The sequence below is a fragment of the Asparagus officinalis genome, chromosome 3 (assembly GCF_001876935.1).
Source record: "Asparagus officinalis chromosome 3, Aspof.V1, whole genome shotgun sequence".
NCBI lineage: Eukaryota > Viridiplantae > Streptophyta > Magnoliopsida > Asparagales > Asparagaceae > Asparagus > Asparagus officinalis.
This window is the reverse complement of record NC_033796.1, coordinates 1,932,977-1,934,438: the sequence shown is the minus strand read 5'-3', so window position 1 is coordinate 1,934,438 and position 1,462 is coordinate 1,932,977. Positions and strand designations below refer to the sequence as shown.

General features: G+C 43.8%; 1 protein-coding gene across 1 annotated transcript in view; it reads left to right on the top strand.

The window, feature by feature from the left end:
• Positions 1 to 670, top strand: part of LOC109832614 (ABC transporter B family member 19-like) — a 10,122-nt gene extending 9,452 nt beyond the window's left edge. The window contains 1 exon segment of the mRNA XM_020399984.1: positions 1 to 670. Coding sequence (XP_020255573.1) covers positions 1 to 390 — 390 coding nt within the window. The 3' untranslated portion in view covers positions 391 to 670.

Below are 1,462 nucleotides of genomic sequence, written 5' to 3'. Positions count from 1 at the left end.
GCAGCCAATGTGCATGGGTTCGTTAGTGGGTTGCCAGACGGTTACAAGACAGCAGTTGGGGAACGAGGAGTACAGCTATCAGGGGGACAGAAGCAGAGAATTGCAATTGCCAGGGCTGTGCTCAAGGACCCTGCAGTGCTGCTGTTAGATGAGGCGACGAGTGCGCTCGATGCTGAGTCAGAGTGCGTGCTTCAAGAGGCACTGGAAAGGCTGATGAGGGGTCGGACCACTGTGCTCGTGGCCCACAGGCTGTCAACAATCAGAGGTGTGGACAACATTTCGGTGGTCCAGGATGGACGGATAGTTGAGCAAGGAAGCCATTCCGATTTGGTTGCAAGGCCAGAGGGTGCGTACTCGAGGCTGTTACAGCTCCAACACCATCATGGTTGATACGATACAAGAGAGGGAATGGTTTTGAGAGACTGACCCATCTGACTTTTGTTTGGAGAATGGTTGAGGTTGTAGATAGGCTGGGAGTGGGTTCATCATTGTAATCTTTGTGACATTCATCAACTGAGCTGGAGTGGGTAATCCTTTTGTGTCAGGGGAGAGAGGGATGTTGTATTATGGTTAATATATGTATGGAGTTTATGTGAATGAGTTATTATTCTCTTTAATGGTGGACTTCTCCATCAAGATTATGGTGAGGTGAAGCACATTGTTCTGTTTATTTTGTTTTATATGTGAAGAACTTATGTTACTGATTTCGATGGTTATGCCGGTTTTGTTTATCACATCTTATTGGCTTAAATTGCATACCAGCCATGTTCAGGGACGGCGAGTTGATTAGCCCAATACTTGGGAGGGCGAGCAGCAAGTTTCTGCCAATCACCAGATTGATGGTCAGCTAACCAAACTGTCGATGGAACAAATAACAATGAATAGTCACAGAATTCATCCCGCTATGCAGAGAACCTGTAGAGGGCTGTAAAGGTTTTGTTTCTTATGAGTGCTTGCTTATTGATGGTATACTGATTTTATGTTTCTCGTATTTGAGAATGACGGTGAAGTTTTTGGAGTTTTGATATCTTGCCCCCCCCCCCCCCCCCCCCCCATTTGATCTTTCCAATTTTCTGATTTGTCATTGTCCCTTCTACTTCTCTGTCTTCCCCACGTTCTGGCGCCTAATCTAGTTTTCCTTTTACTGACTGAGGTTACGCTACTTTCTACTTTCTGGGGCTGTTGGAGCTACGCCCAGCATTAAGTGATGCGAAACAGGGGAGGGGGTCTATCGGAATCAGCGATTTAACTTGAACAACGCATTGTTTCGCTAAAATTCATGATCTTCGGTAGGAAATTAATTAAAACAGTTAATGTGACAGATGGATTTTAATAAGAATTTGCAACAATACTCATGAACAGTTCCAATCTCAAATATTTTAATCGCAATATTAATCATCATTTTGCAAGTTCTATATTCAATATCAAAATTAATCAGTCACATGTTCAGTTCTCTCAACTC